This window comes from Panthera onca, chromosome A2 (assembly GCF_046562875.1).
Source record: "Panthera onca isolate mPanOnc1 chromosome A2, mPanOnc1 haplotype 2, whole genome shotgun sequence".
In the NCBI taxonomy this organism is placed as follows: Eukaryota; Metazoa; Chordata; class Mammalia; order Carnivora; family Felidae; genus Panthera; species Panthera onca.
The window spans coordinates 57,929,458-57,949,734 of record NC_138340.1 but is presented as its reverse complement, the minus strand read 5'-3'; the positions used below and the strand labels follow the sequence as shown (position 1 = coordinate 57,949,734).

The following is a 20,277-nucleotide window of genomic DNA, read 5'->3' as shown; positions in this document are numbered from 1 at the left end:
CCCATCACTGTGAGAAAATGTTAACTCCTTGTTTTCAAGGTTAAACTCATATTTTTATGAGTAATAAAGGAGGAGATGAATTAAATGCAGGCTCCTATTAGTAAAGTTTTGAGAAAGATGGAATCTTCCAGGATCCACCTCATTAATCCCTGGTTATGAGCTCTTGTTGGGTGTCTGCATGACCAAAAAAAAAAAAAAAAAAAAAATGATTTTAAATATGGTACCAGGGGTTGTCTTTGAAAAAGAGTTTTTGTAAAATAAACTAGCAAGCATTTTCGCTCTCCTGCTCTTAGTTAGGCTTTTGAATAAGTTATGCTTGATTCTGAAATGGCAATGGATACTCACAAATATGGGATTCTGGCAAGTGTTTTTAAAAAGTCAGAAGTTGCTTCAGCTTGATGGGTCAGGAAACTCAAATATAGAAAGTGAGCACCCGTGTCTATTTGTGGAAAGGTTTAGACCTTTCCCAACCTCACCCCAGCCTGCCTGTGAAGTCTCATCCCCTCCAGCCTCTCCCCTCCCAGCCCCACAAAACTTAAACCCCAGCCACAGCAACAGTCATTTCCTGTCCACACCTCCATTCTGTACCTGTGGCTACTCTCCTCCCTCTGCTTCTACTGCCTCCTCCTTTGTTTCCCTACCTCCTACACATCCTTCAACACCTGGCAAGAAATGCCCTTCCCCTTGGTGGCTGTGTGGCCACTAGGTCTGGGTTCCCCACAGCATGCTGCTCTGCGGCTGTCATTGCCATCATCACGCTATACTCAGACGGACTAGGGGAAGAGACCTTGGCTCATTTGTGTCCGCATCTCTTCCAAGAGCCAGCCCAGGGCCTGGCTTCTGTGACAGTGGCTTGATACACACTAGTTTACCGAGCTGACTTCCCTCATCTCTGTAGCCCGTCGTTTTCTCCCATCGTATGAAAAGCCACAAAAACAATCAGTTCCGGGTATCGTGGAAAATTTTTTAAAGTAGGACTCTTGGGGCGCCTGGATGGCTCAGTCAGCTGAGCGTCCAACTTCGGCTCAGGTCATGATCTCACAGCTCGTGAGTTCGAGCCCCACGTCCGGCTCGGTGCTGACAGCTCAGGGCCTGGAGCCTGCTTCGGATTCTGTGTCTCCTTCTCTCTCTGTCCCTCCCCCGCTCGTGCTCTGTCTCTCTCTCTCTCTGTGTCAAAAATAAGTAAACATTAAAAAAAAATTTAAAGTAGGACTCTTCATTTTCTTGTCTGGGGAGCCAGCTAACAAGAAGTCTTCCCACACAGCTGATGTCCCAAACCACCGGGTATCACTTTCTCCAGGAGACCACTCTGTGCCTCACTGGCTCGCTGAGGCAGCCATACTGTGCAGTCTCTCAGCTGGAGTGCCAGCGAGGGTGACACAGGGGAAGTCACACAGAAGGTTCCAGTCACTAGAGTAAATGCACTTCAGAGATCACACTAGAGGTGAATGCTTTTATCAGATGGAAGCACTAAGTTTTATTATGGTAAGATTTTGCCTTTATCTTTCTTCAGATACAATTTGAAGCAACTTTTTAAAAGAGAGAAGTGTTCCTCAAATTACCTCAGTTATTCGTCAAAATGGCAGGTCCCTGGCCCTCACCCTTGGCAGGTTCTGAGCTAGTAGGTCTGAAGTGGGACTTAGGAACCTGAATTGCAGGAAGCATCCAGGCAGTTCTGGAATGACTCGTCGTAGGACTACCCTTTGAGAAATACAAATATGGTGAGGACAGAGAAGAGGTAGTATCATGTGGGTTGGAGTATCATATGCCCAGAATATTTACTGAGCGTGCATCACACAGGCCAGGCCCTGAGGCGGCTCTTCGAAGAGCTGCAGAGAAGAATGGAACCACATCCCTTCCCCCGGGACAGCACTGTCTAGTCAGGTGTTCTCGGAGCATGTCAAGGTTATTTGGTCAAAGCATCCTGGCCGTCATAAGTTATCAAGCAGGCTGTCAGTGTGTTCTGATCTAATTCCAGAGTGTTCTGGACTGGGACATTTCTGAAGTCTAAGTGGCTCCCAAATTACAACTTAGCTATAGTAATTTTTATCACTGATATCCTGAAAGTTCACAGAAAGTTGGCAGTCCCGCGTTTCTTTGTGACAGTTAGTTAGAAATTATATTTTATGTATATATTTCATTTATAAGTTTATAATATATATTTTATTTATATATACTTATTTATTCAATCCATGTATAATTATAATGCTATGTGACTTGTGATTTCATATTTGCCTTTGGTTTCCCAGTACACTGTGTCTTTTTTTTCTTTAATTTTTTTTTACATTTACTTATTTTTGAGAGACAGAGAGAGACAGAGCACAAGCAGGGGAGGGGCAGAGAGAGAAGGAGACACAGAATCCAAAGCAGTCTCCAGGCTCCGAGCTGACAGCACAGAGCCCGACGTGGGGCTCGAACTCCCAAACTATGAGATCATGACCTGAGCTGAAGTCGGACGCTCAACCGACTGAGCCACCCAGGTGCCCCCACCCACAGTCCCCAGTAGACTGTGTCTTAAGGACAAAAAAAAAGGTTCTTAAACGTATTATTCTCAGATACCTAGTATAAATACAAAGTGGATATCCAGAATATACTTATAGATTGCTTAAAATTAACTATAAATTTAAAGCACTTTTTTACTCTGAAGTCAAAATTGGAAGCTTCTCCAATGTGAAAGCCCCTGATGAGCAGTGATGATAATGTTCTTGAAAGTGAGTGAGAAATATCTCTGGAGACTGTTGTCTTGGCCCCTGATTTAGCATAGTGTTCCACAGCCAAAGGGCTGTGCACCTAGACATTCTATGCTTTGCTTCTATGAAAAGAGGTAAATTGCTAAAAGCCACACCAACAGCAAAGATTTGTTCATGAAAGCAAATCTTGGGTCTGTTTTCGCGCAGCCTAATGAATAGAGTCATCTCTGTATCTATGGCATATTATGACAACAAGTTGTATTGTTACTCCTGAATCCTTGAGAAAATGTTTAATTACATTTGGTATCTTCAGTTCACTAAGGCAGAGAATAACATATGTTTTAAGACATCATAAAAGAGTAGAATGTGTTATCTTCAACGAGTTTATCCTGATTCATATATGTGAGCATTTTTTTATCACTCCGATTCTCTACAAGTTCTTGGGTAAATATGGAAATGAGCACAAATTATGGTTTTCTGCAAATCATTTTATTTACACATGAGATAAACATGCCACACCCTTATTATGGCCTTTTTTCTTTAATAGTTAGTTACTCGACAAAGCACCTCAGAGAATATAGCAATACGCATACCTTGCCTTCAAGGATTTACATCCTGTGTGTCTACATTTTTCAGCCGGGGAATATATCTGATTCATAGTCCTCACCTCAGAGAAGTATTAGCAGAGTGTGGGCTCGTGTCCTGTCAGGTCAGGTCCAGCCCAGGTTAAGAGAAGTTAACTGATGTAGGCAGGCTGACCCGGGGGGAAGAGCTGAGCCCAACAACAACAGACTCACACCCACAATTTCTCTTAATACCTGGGCGGACATTCCTGTATCCTTAAGAAGATGATTTTTATAAACTGACAGGAAGTGAATTTTCAGCCCTTTGGACTCAGGGCTTGCCACATTCTGGGAAGCCAGTCATCGCTTTTTGTTTTGACAAAATGTGTAAGAAAAAAGATACCTGGGATGAGGGTGAGGAGCGGATCCATTTCTGCATTTAGTTAAATGTTTATTTCGTAACTATCTGTAAAAAGTGTTGAGGATACAGATGTGACCTAGACACTCTTCTGCCCTCAAGTGACTTACAACCTAATCTAATAGGGAAACATACATAAAGATAAATAAGAACAATATATCTTATATATAGAATCTGATTTCGGTTCAAAGGACAGTGGAAGCCCAAAGAAAGGAATGGCCAATTTTATGTAGAGACATGAAAGATTTTTTTTTTAAGATTTTTTTATTTTTAAGTAATCTCTACACCCACCATGGGGCTCAAACTCACAACCCCGAGATCAAGAGTTGTGTGCTCTACCGACTGAGCCAGCCAGACGCCCCTAGACATGAAAGATTTATTGATGGTGACTATTGAGCTGAGCCTTAAAAGAGAAGTAGGAGTTTTTGAAGTGGAGGAGGAGGACGAGGAGGGAGAGGAAGGAGGGGAGGAGGAGGAAGAGAGGCCATTCTAGACAGAGATCAGCCTAAGCAAAGGCCAAGAGCTACATAGCCTCACCTGTTTGGGGAGCTGCAAGCAGCCCAGCATGCCTGGAGCATGAGGTGATAGGAAGGTGTAGCACCAGGCAGTGGCTGGGTCATCAAAGCTTGTGTACCTTACAGGGAAGGGGTACATAGGAGACGTGTTGAGGAGGTACCACCAATGGAATTGGGTGACGGGTGAGATACAGAGGTTGCTGAATCAAGGAGGACAGTGGTGATATTCATCTGAGGCTGAGCCCTGTCACCCCTGACCTGGCGTGACATCTCTAGGTCACCTGCTAAGCTTGCTCCTACCCACCATTCCCAGGCTCTCCCTGGTTCTCCCCATAGGGACTCAGCCTTCAGACCTGTCAAGCCTGCAGAACAAGCTAGTGAAGAGGTGTGGGGAAGGAAGGAAGGAAGGAAGGAAGGAAGGAAGGAAGGAAGGAAGGAAAGAAAGAGGACCCCAGGGCTTGAAAGAACTGCTGGGGTCAGGCCACGTATTTGAATATGTCTCACATATTCAAATCCACTGACTCCCAGGACTGGGTCCAGTAAAGCCCAGGGATTATCAGAATCGGGTGGGACAGCAATTTTGTAATTGCAGCTTATCTGGCACCCGAGGGCTCAGTGCCAGAACTTACTATTCAGCTGCCTACATTTCCAGTGGGAAGTATATTTCTCTCTCTCTCTCTCTCTCTCTCTCTCTCTCTCCCTCTCTCTCTCTCTCTCTCAATGTGGAAATGTATTGTTTTTTAATTTTTTTAGGTTATTCATTTATTTTAAAAGAAACAGACACAGCACAAGTCGGAGAGGAGCAGAGAGACAGGAGAGAGAATCCCAAGCAGGCTCCATGCTGGCAGCGCAGAGCCCAAGGTGGGGCTTGAACCCATGAGACTGTGACATCATGACCTGAGCTGAAACCAAGAGTCTGACACTTAACCGACTGAGCCACGCAGGTGTCCCTGGAAATGTATTTCTAATTCCAGTGGAAATGTAAGACATTTCAAACACATGATTTGCCCTCAAGCAAAATCAAGCTTTTCACAATCAAGAACTTTTCAGCTCTTTTATTTGATTTTCAAGCTAATATGTTTTGAAGAGCAAATTAAATGCAGACAGATGATTGTTTTCTTAGCCTGGTGAGAAAAAAACTGGCAAAGGACAGTAAAGGGTTAGCAGGTGAAGAGAATGGCCTTATTACAAGTGAGGACTGTCAGACCATGTTCTGGGAGCCAAGGCACAACACAGATAAGCAGTGCCTGGCATCACCCGGAATTTTGTAAATGGCAGATAAGCCTGCTTTCAACCCAGTCCTCAAGGACTTTTTTCTGAAAATACCCAAGATGCCTGTGTTAGACTAAGAAAGGAACAAGATCGCATCTCCTAGGGTCTTAGGCTCCAAATCGGGAACTCTAAAATGAGAGTAGAAAAAAACTCGGAGAGCAGACAACTCAAGTGAGAACAAAATCGTCACAGGCATTATATCAGCAGTGAATAGATCGCATTTGACACACAAGTCAGAAAGTAGTCCATCCACTCAGACGGGAGGGCCAGCTTCGCTCCTGGAAACCTGCTCACTGCAAAATCCTTTTCTGGCTTTTAGGATGTCACTTGATAGCCCCTGCCTCTCTCTGACGTTCATGACCAAATGAATTCCTCTAAATCTTGTCAGGGAGCTTTTCTCCTCATGATGGCTGAGATGATGGCTCAGCCTACTTTGCAGCCCCCTGACCTCCTGAAGACGAAACTTTAAGAGAGATTTGACCACACAGTCAAATCAACCATAGACATAGCAAATAGTTAAATTGAGAAGAAGCAAACATAAGATTTTAGCAACTTCGGTGACCACTGGCTTACTTACCCAACATTGCAGAACATGCAGGAGAAAGAATTCACACTGCCTGCCAGCCATTTTGTTTACATACAGTACAGGAGAATAAAGAAAATTCCCATAGGAATGCCTGTGAATAGATACACAGCAAACGCAAGTACCTCCTTACCCCTCTTCCCCTTTACATAGTAATATAATAACGTAATCGTTGCCACAACTTATGACATTGGTATTATTATCCTTAATTTACAGATGAGAAAACTGAGGCTTGGGTAAATCATATTGACCCACGTTACCAGCTAGTAAGTGGCGACCCAAGCATGTAAACCAGAGTCTGGCTGTTTCCAAAAGCCCACGTGTTTTTCCTGCGTCACAAGGGAGCTTACGACACCAAAGATATTTACTAAAGCTTGTTTCTAAAGCGTCTTTAGCAATGCAAGTAACTTTGGGAGCTTGTCAGAGCCATTACACAATCCCCTTCCTCTTTTGGATCCAGCCCAGGGAAGAATAGAGTAAGTCTGCCACCTGAAGGCTACCCGTCAGGGCAGATGCTGGGAGCCAGCCCCATTGCAGGCAGGGTGCTGTGGACAGGGAGTCCTTGGAGGGGGTCAGAGAAGTGCTACTCCCCTCTGCCCTCAGCCACCTCCCCGCCAGGCCACAGAAGAGAAGGAATCAGTAGCAGCCAAACCCAAGAAGAGTGGGTCTTCATTTTTGTAGAAACAAAAATGAGGAGAGGCAGAAACTGTCCTCTTCTATAATTTCCACCCACTGAAAAAACCCTAAGGAGTATAGTTTTCACTTGAGGTCGATTTGGGGATGACTCCCAAAGCTGATTTCTATTCATTTGCCTGTTTTGAATAAAGAAAAGTCAGGCTGAGAGGTTCTGATAGCATATAAATTAAAGATATGGAGGTATCTCATTGAAATTCTAAAGATGTGCTGATCCTACCCTAGATTTCTCTCATCAAAAGAGTTCTCTTGTGGTGCCGCTGCTGACTTATTAATAAAGATCACGCTTTTATTTGATTATTTATCTAATCAGGATTCACCTTCAGTTTAAGCTCATTAAGTCTGCTGTTACAGAGTGACGCTCTAAGTGTACTTGATGGTGGGATTACATCCAAGTGAGACAGGGAACATATTCACACATTAATGGTCAGGAGCAAAGACAATGTCCCGTAAGCCATGTGGCACCGCAAGCGGAGCGTGCACGCGGTCTGCCAACCAAACAGAAAGGGCACATGTCTCCAAGAGCAGAGTGAGGGCTGCACGTGATAATTAAGTGCACTTAGTACCAGAATAACAAAAATGGCAAGCGCTCCGATTATTCCAAAAACCAAGAGAATACTACCATTCTTCATACACATTATGTTGGGAAAGCTTTTCGAATGGGCTCTTAGTGAAACTTCTAAGTTCTGTTCAGGATGCTGGGTGCTGCGCCTGCCCCCAGCCTGACTCCCAGTGGCTCACATTTAACCTGCTTGCTTCCACTTGTTCATAAGTTTTCCAAAGTGGTTGTAATATAAACCAGCCTAATAATACCTCTCCTGGGTCTTTGCAGAGCAGGTAACTAAGTCGTCTCGTTCTTACCTGATGAGTAGTTGCCAGGTTTAGCTGCTGGTGATAAATCCTCTTCTTGAAGGCCGTCTTGCCCCACACATAGGAAATTCCACTTCTTGTTGGCCTAAGACACCTCTGACTACCACAGTGCCACGCTGAAAGAGGGCCCGTGAACAGCAGAGCCGTGCGGTTAGCCAAGGCCAGCGTGTCCCCTCCTTGGAAACGCTGCGGCCCAGACTTGGCACTGGAATGGGCTAAATTATTTATCTGGTCGGATACAAGAGAAAGCAACTAGGAGCTTCCTGAGCTGATAGTCTCTGTCTCTGGATTCATACTGAGACAGGAAACAGGCCAGGCTCCATCAGCAAAGAGGGGGGATAAAAAAAATGGAATCTTCCTCCAAAGTCCTCTGCCATCACCTCTCCTGCCTGGCGTACGTCCCGACCAGGGTGAAAATAAGCTGTTCCCATCAATCTCCTTGAATTCTTTGAGCACTGGGTGTGAGGCACTGTGAGATATGAGGTGTAAAAAGCAACCTTTGCCCTCAGTGAGCTTACAATACATCCACTTGGACAGAGAAAGCAGAGGAAGAGTTAAATTTCTCATTCATTCATTCATTCATTCATTCGTTCCAGGCACCCATGTGTCAGACACTGTGCTAGGTATGAAGAAAGACTGAAAAAAAACCAGGCAGTGATGAAAATACCATCTGACTAGCACAACGACGGGCAAAAGGTGTTAAGTAACAGTGAAAGAAAAAATGCCATGAAATGGTATCTGATTAAATTCTCAGTAAGTGGTACGTGAGGTAAATGCCAGGAGGTCAGAGCAGCTCAGTTTAGGTTTTTTGATACTGCTGTAAACAACACAGCCAAGCCCCAGCCAACACGACTCTTCTGGACCCCCGAAACAGGAAGGAGATTGGTCATGCAGAGCAGGGTTGTCAGATTGGGTCAGCATGGAAGGAGGTCACCCATGAGAGGAGTGTCTGTCCTTCCGGGAAATTCACCTTTGCCTCAGGAGCCATCCTTCAGGTCAAGAAACATGGCCCTGGCGGCAAAGACCTTTCACTGTGGGACTTCGGAGGAGAGAAAAAAAAAAGATCACCTACAAAAGAGTGTTTCTTATTACAGTGTATTAGAAATTCTTATACGATTACTTTTCCCATGAAGGGCTGGACTTAAAGTCATAACTATGTAAATGATATATCTGTTACTTGTCACAGACTCTGGACTTCTGAGTCTAATTTGTATCTCTTCTAAGTTACCTGTCATGATGTTGTCTACCTATTTATCTGCATACATGACCCTTTGTGTCTCATTAATTTCATTTAAAAATTTTTTAAGGTTTATTTTATTTTTTAAGAGAGAGACAGAGCATGGGCAGGGGAGGAGCAGAGAGAGAGAGGAGACAGAATCCAAAGCAGGCTCCAGGCTCTGAGCTGACAGCACAGAGCCCAATGCGGGGCTCCAACCCATGAACCGTGAGATCATGACCTGAGCCGAAGTCGGACATTTAACCCACTGAGCCACCCAGGTGCCCCTCCACCTCATTAATTTCTTAAGAGCAAGAAACATGCCTTATCCATTTCCCTAAACTTCTTATAATTTAGCACATTGCCTTGATAAAATAGGCAACCAGTGAATAGCTGTTGAATGACCTGTATCATCCAAAAATGGAACAAGCCCTGGGCATTTGAGTTTGGAGCCTTTCTTTGACCTCAAACTTGAAATTCATTAAAGGAGAGCCCTTCCCTCATGGGGAAAAGTTCATGCAACTTAAGAAGAGAGGAAGAGACAAGCTTACAATGATGAAGAATGGAAAGGATGCATCCCTACTAGCAGATTAGTGAAATCATTGCTAACAACCAACAGAAAGACAGATGTCAGAGTTGAGTTACCCTCACATTCAAACTTGAAATTCTTATTCTAAGGGCGATGCTCATTGTGTGAACCAGTGTTGGAAGTTGTAGAACATAGAAGGGAATCAGCCTCATGCATAGCACAAACATACAGAACACTATGAATAAAAATGATGTTAAATTTGGGTATGGAGTACGGAGCAGACATCACTATTGCTTGGAAATTATCTGAGGGGCACCTGGGTAGCTCAATCGGTTGAGCATCAGACTTCGACTCAGGTCATGATCTCATGGTTCATGAGTTCGAGCCCCGTGTTGGACTCTGTGCTGACAACTCAGAGCCTGGAGCCTGCTTCGGATTCTGTGTCTCTCTTTCTCTCTGCCCCTCCCCTGCTCGTGCTCTCTCTGTCAAAAATAAACATAAAAAAAAAAAAAAAAAACAAAGATGGGGTGCCTGGGTGGCTCAGTCAGTTAGGTGCCTGACTTTGACTCAAGTCATGATCTTACGGTTCATGGGTTTGAGCTGCACATTGGGCTCCGTGCTGACGGCTCAGAGCCTGGAACCTGCTCCCAATTCTGTGTCTCCCTCTCTCTCTGCCCCTCCCCCACTGGCACTCTGTCTCCCTGTCTCTCTAAAAAAATAAACATAAAAAGAAAGAAAGAAAGAAAGAAAGAAAGAAAGAAAGAGCAAGCAAAGGAAAGAAATTATCTGAGAAGTAGCACCAAGCAAGGAAAAGTCAAAGGCCTGTAAATGTGTGATACAAACTGTAGCAGGAAGGGGGTGCTAACCACGATGAAGGGGCAGTTCTTGGTCATCTCATTTCTGTGTATCATTCTCTGTAGGTGGAATTGGCTGTGTAGGTCGAGACAAAGGCCAGGTTCGAAAGTGCCTCGATGTGGTAGAGATCTATAACCCTGATGGGGACTTCTGGAGAGAGGGCCCACCTATGCCAAGTCCCCTGCTCTCCCTTCGAACCAATTCTACCAACGCAGGAGCAGTGGATGGGAAGCTCTATGTCTGCGGGGGATTCCACGGAGCAGGTACCGATCCAATTTTAAATGTTTTATCACCTCCGCCGGTGTTGGCTTTAAACTCCCTTCACTGACCCAGCCCCCAAAGGATAATCCAGACAGCAGGGTGAGCCCGGGAAGAAGCCTGGCCTTCAGAATTCAGTGGCCTGGAGCCTCTCACCGAAGCTCTGAACTGGGTTTTCACAGCTGCAAAATGGAACCGCCACCCCCACAGGCTATTTTAAGAGTTAAATGAGATCCAGTTTATAATGTGTCTGGCCTACAGCAGTCACTCAGTAAATATTAGCCGAATATGAGGAGAGGAGAAGTGGGAGAGCAAGTCTAAGGCCCGACTGCAGGGCTAACGAGAGATTTGAGAACGTGAAGACCAGGCAGAAATAGAGCCATGGCCGGACTGTTGGGTTTCATCACTGTCTTTAATGACCAAGAGATCCCACCCTCAGAGGACACTCTTATTCGTCCTCCATGACTACCACTTGAAATCAATTGCTTGAAAGCATTTCTAAATACACACGTATTTATTACCACACTTAGTTCCCACGTACCAGACTCTACCGTCACTGCAAAACACAGTATGGATTTAGAATTTTTAATGTAACAGAAATTGTTGAAATAGGCACCAATCTCATAAGCAACTGTCTCCAAAGTTATTTCGCCTTACCAGTAAATACGGCGGAATGCAGGTATATTGAAATGACGAACTGTTCAATTCTAACCTCACTGATAGAAGCGCTAGGCCAGTATATATCCATGAAAAGCATGCCTCCAGAGCACTTAAAACTTTGGAAGGGGGCCAGATTAAAATAAAGCTGACACTGCAGCAGAGCAAAGCCTTTTATAAGCCCACCTTCATTTTTAATGCACATAATTAGACGTAAGTTAAGAATGAAGTTTTCATTACCAACCACAAGAGGAGATGGATAGACTGAATACAACAAGTGGGCCTTATTTGCCCCTTGATTCAAACAAATCTCCTGTAAAAAGATATTTTTCTGGGCGCCTGGGTGGCTCAGTCAGTTAAGCGTCCAACTTCAGCTCAGGTCATGATCTCGTGGTCCGTGAGTTCGAGCCCCGGGTCGGGCTGTGTGCTGACAGCTCAGAGCCTGAAGCCTGCTTCAGATTCTATGTCTCCCTCTCTCTCTGCCCCTCCCCCATTCATTCTCTCTCTCTCTCTCTCTCTCTCTCTCTCTCTGTCAAAAATAAATAAACATTAAAAAAATTTTTTTTAAAAAAGGATATTTTTCAGATAATCTGGAAAATGTTAATATGGACTGGAGAATTAGATGGTATTCGGGAATTGTTAATTGTTCAGTTATGATAATAATGGCCTCGTGGTTTTATATAAAGGAGAAAGGAAAAAAGAGAAATGTTAACAATTAGAGATCATCTAGAAGTATTTATGGGTGTCAGTGATATGCTGTCTGAAATTGGCTTTAATCTACTCCAGCAAAGACTTTTTAAAAAGTGATTGGGGTGAGGGGGGCGAGAACAGATTTTATAGCATTGGTAAAATGTTGCTAATTGGTAAAGCTAGATAATGGATACACTGGGGTGTTATTTTACTACTTTTGTGTATGTTTGAGTATTCCCATAATAAAAACCTTTAATTTTCCTTTCTCTGTCTGTTCTTCAGACGACTTTCCAAAGAGGTTTTTTAAAAAGTGCTTTTAATATCTTTTATGTTAAACTGCACATGCTTGTGTCATCTATCACAGTAGCCAAGAACCCTGGCTTAGGAAGGAGATGTATAAGTGCCCCCAGGTTCAAGCTCTGTGTGTAAGAAGGATACGAGTATGGAGTCAGGAGAGAGATTCCAGCTGCTGGATCCACACACCCACCAGGGCTCTCCTCCTGCTGGGATCACAGGCCTCCTCTTCATCCCCTGGCTTTTGGCTTTCTCTTCACCAGGAGAATACAAAGGATGGCCTCAGAACATCCAGAGGGGTGGGTGGCAGTTAGTGTCTAAAGACCGAGAAGATCATTCTGTTTTGTCTCCTTTCTTTATCTTTTCATTCCTTGTATAATATTGACTTAGAGAACTGATAACCTCCAACTTTTCAAACGGTCTATCCTCATACTATGAGCCAACCTCTTTTCTTGGTACTACAGGGGACTAATAATGTTCTCAGCCAGAGGGAAAGGGATTTACCATATGAGCTCTCAAAGTCCATTTTAATTATTTGGTCCTAACATGATGGATTGTCTGGGATTAGCTGAATGAATCATTCCTGGGGTTTATGAAAAATAGAGCAATTGTATAATAGCATGCCCGTTATGAACCAGAAACTTCAGCATCAGATCTAAAAACAGGCACTGGATTTCCTCTCCTTGTGTGACACAAACCTAGTCATTCCATTTATTTATTCAGAAAACCACAGTCCAGCAACGAATGTCTCATAATCTGTGTAGTTGATTCAGGAAAAAGGCGATTGAAACATGAAGCCAAGACGATGAAGACTGGCTGGAAGCAAGGAGGAGCCAGTCTCCTGCCCCACTCTCAGTAGTGACACAGAGCCCCTGCTCACCCCAGTGGAGACCGAAGCTGAGGCCGGGAGTGGAGGGCAAGCACTCGCTATTAAAACAGGCAGGCTGAGCGAAAATTGCACACTGAATATTGAGACACCACTTTTCTTCCCTCCCTGGCTCCCAGAATGTGGGCAGCCTTAGCCTCCAGCAGGGGGCCGGAAGACTTGTCTTCGGGGACCTGACCAGCCCCAAAATAAAGCATAAGTCAAGTCACCCTGTGGAGAACCTCACAGAGAAAGTTTCCATGGCATTCCATGGCATCCCACTCTCTTTTTTTTTTTTTTGAGAGGAGAGAGAGACAGAGACAGAGACAGAGAGCACCAACAGAGGAAGGGCAGAGAGAGAGAGAGAGAGAGAGAGAGAGAGAGAGAGAGAGAGAGAGAGAATCCCAAACAGATCCCATGCCCCATGCAGAGGCCGACACGGGGCTCAATCTCGTGACTTGAGATCATGACCTGAGCCAAAACCAAGAGTCAGATGCTTAACCAACTGAGCCACCCAGGCGCCCCCATAGCAGCAGTATTTTTAACACCCCAAAAGTAGAAACAACCCAAGTGTCTATCAACTAATGACTGCAGAAAGGAAATACGGTACATTCACACAATGGAATATTATTTGACACTAAAAAGGAATGGAGTCCTAACATACACTACAACGTAAATGAACCTTGAAAACATTATGCTAAGTAAAAGAAAGCCATCACAGATGACCCTGTATGGTTCCATTTCTATGAAATGTGCAGAATAGGCAAATGCATAAAGATAGAAAGTGGATTTGTGCTTGTCAAGGGGAATCAGGAACAAGAAATGACTGCCAGTGGGTACGGGGTACAAGGTTTCTTTCTGAGGTGACAAAAATGTTTTGAAATTAGATGCTGGTGATGGTTGCATAGCTCTGTGAATACACTAAAATACACTGAATTACACATTTTTTAAAGATGAATTGTATGGCATGTAGATCATATCTCAATAATGCTGTTATTAAGGAAAAAGAGGCTCTTCCTCTCTCTCCCCCCAAAGTAATTGGCTCTTGTGTTTAACACTAATAAGGAGAATTAGCTGAACTGCCCACAGGAGAGTGCAGTGGAGGGGAGTTCTTTGTGTGGAAGAGGCAGAAATGGCTCTATCCAGGGACAGAAATGTTAAGTTTCCAGAGACAGAGAGACAGTGGTGGCAGGTGACACCTAGTGGTGGGAACTTATTCCTGCTCATAAAAGCCTCCAGGAGGAGATGGCATCGTGGCCTTAGGAACTTGCAAAGGATCCCTGTGTCGATGACACAGAAATCCTGCCTTTTTGAGAAAGCGCCAGCAGGAGAGGGACAGGGAGAGGGGGACAGAAGATCCGCAGCGGGTTCTGCGCTGACAGCAGTGAGTCCGATGCAGGGCTCGAATTCCGAACCGTGAGATCATGTCCCGAGCCAAAGTGAGACTCTCAACTCACTGAGCCACCCAGGCACCCCCAGAAGTCCTACCTTTCGAGGGACCAAGTGAGCTTGGAGAGGAAGCATCCCGTGTTTTCTAGCTCCAGTGAGCACCCAGGATTCTTGAATATCCCGGGAGTAGGGGCTGCTCCCAGGGCTCAGCTGGCTTCTTGCTGACAGAGCCCCCACTTTGGCTCTTGTTCCAGCTACTAGCTCTTTGAGACTCACCTGCGTCTTCCTCCCAGCCTCTGGTTTTAGTGTGTTTCCCCCTAAGTCCCTGGGGCAGGGTCCCCTCACCTTTTACCACTACAGCAGCCAGTTGGCACCTGCACTTATTTGCAGTCTGTAGCTACTCTTGCAATCCTTCCAAGGTCACATAGGAACGCCTTGAGCGAGCTGAGGGAGTGCACCTCTTCTCCACTTTGGCTCCATGCTGGCTACCAGAGTGGGTAGAGCTCTGGGCAGAGAGATTCCGCCAGAGTCCAGCCGTAAGGCCCTTCTGCTTCCAGTCCCCCTTAACCCAGCTGACTCATTTGCACCATCTTCCCTGGATAATTCTAGGGGAGCCAGGAAGCTGCCCCTTCTCTGCCCAGGACCAGAGAAGCTCTCTGCCTTTTCCCTGTCCCTGGCAGGAATTTCTCGCAAACCACCCCTCTGTCTTCTCTCATTCAGCACGGGGCCCAGCCCTAAAGGGAGAAAGGCTGCCGAGGACAAACTTGAATAATCAAAAAGAGGAACTGCGTTGGGAAGTATTTCAAAAAATTAATTACCTCACTAACAAATGTAGAATCAAATGGACATCTAAGACTTACTTGGTGTTGACTTTGCGAGGAGCCGAGGAGCCATTGTGAGCACTTTGCATATGTTAATTTATACAAAGCTCACCATGACCTGTCTGTGAGGTAGATGTTGTCATTACCTTTACAGACCACTGGAGAAACAAGCCACCTAAAGAGGTCACACAGAGGGTACGTGTTGATTCTGGGATTCAAAATTCAGATAGTCTGGCCCCACCATTTGTATTGTGTTTTTTTAACCAGGAAGCTAAATTGTCTCTCCATGCCAGACAAGTTAAATCAGAATATTTGGGTATGGGGCCTAGACATCAATATTTTTTAAAAGCTCTTCAAAAAAAAAAAAAAAATAGGTTAGAGTGGAAGAGAGCCAAAGCATAAGAGACTCTTAAAAACTGAGAACAAACTGAGGGTTGATGGGGGGTGGGAGGGGAGGGTGGGTGATGGGTATTGAGGAGGGTACCTTTTGGGATGAGCACTGGGTGTTGTATGGAAACCAATTTGACAATAAACTTCATATATTGAAAAAAATAAAAAATAAAAAAATAAAAGCTCTTCAGATTGTTCTAATATGCAGTGGTTCAAATGAGAACCACTGCCCTGGCTGATGTCCATTGTTCATTCATTCAACAAACCTTCATTGAATGACTTCTAGATAAGCCCTAGAGAACCAATATATGCAGTCCCAGCCCTGAAAGGGCTAAGCGAGGACCAAATAGGAAGTTGCTACCTTAGTAGAACAATGCTTTCAGTCAGAGGCTTAGAAAGTAGCTGTGCTCCTTAGAGAAATAGCCGGTTCCAGGTGTGGAGCATGAAAATGGTGAGCTGAGCTTGGGATGTCCTGTTATACCAGAAAGCAGGTGAACTATCAAAGACTTAAGGGAGTCCCATCAAAAGACAGACAAGCCAGTGTAAAAGGGCAGTCCGTGGCCAAATTTGAAATAACTTGACCATCAAAAATCATAATTGACTATAATTGATTGAATGAATAATAAACGTAGAAGGAATGATAGAAGACTACATATAATAATTGGTTCTGGGAAGTCATCAGCGGATGCTAAAAGCATTGATTGAAAGGTTATGAAGAACAGGATATGTACATGACACCAAAGTATTAGCCTAATAATACAAATAATACCAATACTAACCACAATTCTAATCAATACTAATTACAATGAGGAAACATATATACTCTTACAGTGGTGAAATTGGATGGCTACAGTTGCAACCAAATAATCATCATTTAAAATGGGATAATTTTATAATACAGTTGACCCTTAAACAATGTGGAGTTAGGGTACCAACCCCCCGTGCAGTCAAAAATCCACATATAACTTCTGACTCTCCAAAAACCTAACTAGTAGCCTACACTCTTGACCAGAAGCCTTACCGATAACATAAGCAGTCAATTAACACATATTCTGTATATGTGTTATATGCTGAAATAATTGTATTAAGATAAGCTACAGAAAATAAAATGTTAAGAAATCATAATAAGGAGAAGATACATTTACAGTACTTGCTATACTTATTGAAACAAGTCTGCATATAAGTAGTCCCATGCAATTCAAACCCAGGTTGTTCAAGAATGAGTGTATTTTCTTTCTGTGTAATACAGTAGGAAGGATTCTTGCCCGCCTACCACCACCAAAATGATTAACTCCTGTGTAATCAAGCCTCTAAACTTCCAATCTATAGGGAATACAAGGGAGAAGAACAGGTTAAATGACCCTATGAGAAACAGAAAAATTCAGAATGTAGACATTCAACAAGAAAACTGGCCCAGATACTCAAAAAAGTTAATGTCATGGGGAAAAAAAGATGGTTCCATCCTAAGTGAAAAGGGATCAGAGGGACATAAAAACCAAATACAAAATGTGAGCATTTATTGGATCCTGATTGAAAAGAACAACAATGTAGACATTTTGGGGAAATCAGAACACGGACAGAATATTACTTAATGGGATAGAATTAATGTTTTTTCATAGGTATAATGGTATTGTAATTATGTAAAGGAATATCTTTATTCTTAGAAGAAGCGTGAAGGGGTGAAGTGTCATGTCTGCAACTAATTTTTAAGGGTTTCAGAAAAAGAAAGTGCGTGTTCATGTGTACACATGAGGGAGGCAGTAAAAATATGGGAAAATGTTAGCTACTATTGAATCCGGATGTAAAGTCTGAAGGTATTCATTGTACTCTTCTTTCAACTGTTTCAAATTTCTCAAAATAGAAAGTTGAGAAAGGAACAAACAACTTTGGTCGCAACTACAGGATCAAATTCTGTTTTATCCCAGGACTATCAACAGAGAGAGATACACTGTGATTGAATTTGTCTGTTTTACTATTGCTATTTCAGTCCTCCCTGGAAAAGTTGTACTGAACTTGTGATACCCTGAAGGAGAGTTGCTACCTCTGGTTTTTGCTCCACATACACCACATATTTATACTGTATATGTCATATATGCCATTTGTATTCCAAAAACAATGGAGACAATTTAAAGGATAAGTGTAGGTGCAATGAAACTACAAACATGCTTAGTAATAAGTAGAGGGGGTAATTTTATCAGAAAACCTAAGTTAAGAAAAATTTCCAGAACTTAGCTCAGCTTCTTGGCCACCAAGGCAAAGAAGGAAAAATGATGGTTTCTGAAGCTCCTATTGATAGAGGCATGTAAGTGCCTCCTTCTACTGCTTCTCATCCAAGTCTGCCTGAATCTTTAATCTAGTGGGAGTTCTCTGTGCTTCATGGAGTTTAATATCTGTGCCCTTCCCCAGATTAGGAACGTTTTCAGCTATAAGTCGGTCATTTAACCTTCTGACCCTTTTTGTCTCTTCATCTTCTGGGACTCCTATGATACAAATGGTATTCCTCTTTAATAAGTTGCCGACTTCTCTAAGTCATGTATCGTGATCTTTTGCCTTTGTTTCCCTCTTTTTTTTTCTGCTTCATTATTTTCCATAGTTTTATCTTCTGTATCGCTGATTCACTGCTCTGCTTCATCCATTCTTGCTGTTTCAGCATCCATTCGAGATTGCATCTTGGTTGCAGCATTTTTAATTTTGGCCTGACTAGACTTTAGTTCTTTTATCCCCGCAGAAAGGGGTTCTCTGGTGTCTTCTGTGCTTTTTTCAACCTCAGCTACTATTATTACTATTTAAACATGGTTTTAAATTCTAGTTCAGACATCTTACGTATATCTGTGCTGATTAAATCCCTGACCGTCATTTCTTCTTGTTCTTTCTTTAGGTGTGAATTCCTCTGTCTTGTCATTTTGGAGGAAGAAAAAAATTAGTAACATAAACATTTTTTAATTTAAAACAAAACAAAAAAAAGTCAAATAAAGGAAGCTAGATCCTAGGTGTATTTCAGTTTGCTTGTTGAGGGAAGTGTGCCATGACTGACGGAGTCCTTTGTCTCTGACTACAGTTTCATGTCTTCTGCCAGAATCCTTTGTCTCCTCCCAGAGTGACAAGATAATAAACTGCCTGCCTGATGAAGTGAAGCCAGGTTAATGATTCAGGCTCTGTCCTGACTTATTTTCTTTCTCTTCCACTTGTGCCCTTCCCAGAGACCTTCCATGATACAGGGCAAGATGGTGCAACAGCCATCAATTTTACCCTGTTCTGCCTCTCCAGTCATCCAGCACTGTTCTCTAGATGCTAGAGCAATGGAGTGGGCCTCAGTTCATGTTCAGGCCATCAGAAAGGTAATATCCTCCAACTGGTGTGACCTCCTGTCACTAGAGAGCGAGAGGCTAACATGTCATCCTGAAATCCTGGGGTTACACCACATCAGCTCCTGTCCTGACTGCTAAGGGACTAACTCCTTGTTCCACATCAGCTTTTCTTTCCACACCATTTGGCTTAATTTTCCATTTAAGTTTCCAATTAATAAAAATAATCATCTGCCTTAGGTTGAGCTCCTCCAAAATATATGCTGAGACAGGATTTGAGTTTACATAATTCTGGGAGGCATTAAGAGAGGAAAAAGATGGGAAAGTAGGGGGCCACAAGGGAAAATTAACTGACAGGTTACCGCCTTGGGCCACTGGCATTCAATCCCATTTGAAAACTTGGAGACAGTGTGGAACAGCCTCTGGGCTGTTCCTTACCAGAGGGTGCAGAATCTGAGGTATTTATCCTCGGATTGACTTCTTGGCACTCCCAACTTGCCGCACTTGAGTGGAGAGAAAATCCTCAGGCAAAAAGAGTAGCAGGTGGATGTAATCAGCGTGTTCTGGAACAATGATCACAGAGGGGATATGGCTGACAGCTGATATTTCAGTGATATTACTGACAGAGTTTTCTACACCAGCCTAACCACCCACCTTTAAACAAAGAGGGTTTATTACTTTTAACTAAAAAGATGCATCTGAGCAGATTCAGCTTCTGGTGATTTTAGCCGACTGTCACTGTTTTCATCTTGCACCAGCTTCTTCTTACCATGTAATCACTGGGTTCGCATTCCTTTTTCTAGAACACATCCAAGAATAGGAATGCAGCCTCTATGCTCTGTGCTGAGCTGGCATACAGATCTATATATGTTTTATAAGTTTTTGCAAGCTTTAAAGATTGACATTGATTTATAAGCATGACATACAATTTTCTCTCCAATCTCAGCAAGCTGGGAAAGGCTGGGGAAGACTGCTATCAGCTGGACTGCAGGTAGCAGAAAGGCCTAGGATCAGTTACTGCCATTTGCAACATAGATATCACAATGCCCATGACAGAACAGAATTTGGGAAACTGTTGTTTTTTGTTTTTTGTTTTTCAAATTTTTAGTTAAATTCAAGTTAGTTAACATATAGTGTAATATTGGTTTCAGGAGAAGAATCTAGTGATTCATCACTCACATACAACACCCAGTGTTCATCCCAACAATTGCCCTCTTTAATGCCCATGACCCATTTAGCCCATCCCCCACCCACCTTCCTCCATTAACCCTCAGTTTGTTCTCTACAGTTAAGAGTCTCTTGTGGTTTGCTTCCCTCTCTCTTTTTTTCCCCTTCCCATGTGTTCATCTGTTTTGTTCCTTAAATTGCACATATCTGAAAAAGGGTTAGTATGCAAAATCTATA

The 20,277-nt window shown here is 43.3% G+C and overlaps 1 protein-coding gene across 5 annotated transcripts in view; it reads left to right on the top strand.

Annotated features, from left to right (window-relative positions):
• The window catches only part of KBTBD12 (kelch repeat and BTB domain containing 12), a 76,349-nt gene that overhangs the window by 41,463 nt on the left and 14,609 nt on the right, over positions 1-20,277 (top strand). For all 5 annotated transcript variants that reach the window (XR_009609878.3, XR_013554085.2, XM_060631925.3 and 2 more), the window contains exon 5: positions 10,270-10,467. Coding sequence is in view for 3 of the 5 variants with exons in the window: in XM_060631925.3 (XP_060487908.1) it covers positions 10,270-10,467 (198 nt within the window). In the remaining 2 variants the exon portion in view is untranslated. The remainder of the gene's footprint in view (positions 1-10,269; positions 10,468-20,277) is intronic.